The 1,523-nt window shown below is 55.2% G+C and overlaps 1 protein-coding gene across 1 annotated transcript; it reads left to right on the top strand.

The window, feature by feature from the left end:
* The first annotated feature begins 7 nt into the window (after positions 1–7).
* Positions 8–1,507, top strand: LOC100543202. Its single transcript, XM_019614410.1, has one exon. It carries the CDS (start codon positions 70–72, stop codon positions 799–801), a length of 732 nt encoding a protein of 243 aa, XP_019469955.1. The 5' UTR covers positions 8–69; the 3' UTR covers positions 802–1,507.
* Positions 1,508–1,523: the final 16 nt, after the last annotated feature.

Below are 1,523 nucleotides of genomic sequence, written 5' to 3'. Positions count from 1 at the left end.
TTCCTCAACACTCCAGTCACACCCAAAGATGCCGACAGGGTCAAAGGATCAAATCCACAACACAAGGAAATGAAAAGGAAGTGTTGTGGGAAGACAATGACACCCCACCTCATGACTTCGCTGGGTTGGGCATGCAACAGCAGCGTTCTGCACAGTGCTGCCATGCGCAGAGGCTCTCTCCAGGCCCTCAGGCACTCACACAGCAGCATAAAAGCCGGCCCTGTGCCTCGCTCCCTCACACCACTCTCCTGTCGTCTTCTGCTCTGTGCTCTTCCAGGTGAGCTGCACCCCCAGCTGCCCTCCTTTGGCCACCCCACCTGGCTTTGCTCTCCATTCCCCTCTGACCACAAACTCTGCAGCCTTTCCACCTCTTCTGTCATGCTCCCCATAATCCCAAACCATACCTCCCTGCCGCTTGGGAACGGAACAGCATTGCTTCCCATACCCTCAATTCCCTCCACTCACCCAACACCCTTTCTTTCAGGTACCCTCCACCCCACAGCCATGTCCTGCTACGACCTCTGCCGCCCCTGCGGACCCACCCCGCTGGCTAACAGCTGCAACGAGCCCTGTGTCAGGCAGTGCCAGGACTCCCAGGTCGTCATCCAGCCCTCCACCGTGGTGGTCACCCTGCCGGGACCCATCCTCAGCTCCTTCCCCCAGAACACCGCCGTCGGATCCTCCTCATCAGCTGCCGTGGGCAGCGCCCTCGACGCCCAGGGAGTGGCCATCTCCTCTGGCGGCTTCGGCTTCGGAGGCCTGGGCTGCTTCAACAACGGCAGAGCCCGCTACCCCTGCTAAGGGCCTGCGCCCACACCCTCACACCAACCACCTGCACCCTGCAAGGCGCCTCACGCACTGACCTCACGTCTCTGTGTCACCTATGGCCCAAGAGCTCACCAGCCATGGCTCCTCTTTTCATGGAATGAAACAGAGAAGGATGGAACAACTTCAGACCATGCTGCTTGGAAACATGAGTGCAGTAACTTTCTTCTTTCTTTGCAGCTTAAATTGTGCTCTTTCCACTTGGCGATCACCAAGTGGATCCTTTCTTTTCGTGTGTTTCTCTCAATAAAGATCTTATGCATGTCAGCCTCAGATTCCTCTTCTTCATTCCTTCGCATAATGTCCCTTCCACTTCACCCATTACAAAGACACGGCACGCAAACCGTCATGTCTGCTACAAGAGGGCCCCAGACCTCCTCTTGTCACACACAAGAGCTTTGGTGCCTAGCAGATGGCCTTCATCACATTATAAGTTATATATACTCCTACACTGATGCAGTCTTGGCCCTCAAAGGGCTCTTCTGCCTCTGCTCTCTCATACAACATCTCTCCGTCAGTGCACACTTGATTCCTTTTCCTCCCAGGCAAGATTTTCTCCTATTTACAACAAATATGGTCACAGAATCTTTCCTTCATCAGTATCGTCTTGATTTCTTGATTTCACTACAGCGGCCCCGCTCAAGCCCAGGCAGGAACAGCAGGCTGTCCACAGTCAGGTCCACTCCCCGTGCCCAGGC

This window comes from Meleagris gallopavo, chromosome 3, assembly GCF_000146605.3.
Source record: "Meleagris gallopavo isolate NT-WF06-2002-E0010 breed Aviagen turkey brand Nicholas breeding stock chromosome 3, Turkey_5.1, whole genome shotgun sequence".
Taxonomy (NCBI): Eukaryota; Metazoa; Chordata; class Aves; order Galliformes; family Phasianidae; genus Meleagris; species Meleagris gallopavo.
The sequence above is the reverse complement of the archived record's forward strand: the minus strand, read 5'-3'. Positions and strand labels throughout refer to the sequence as shown.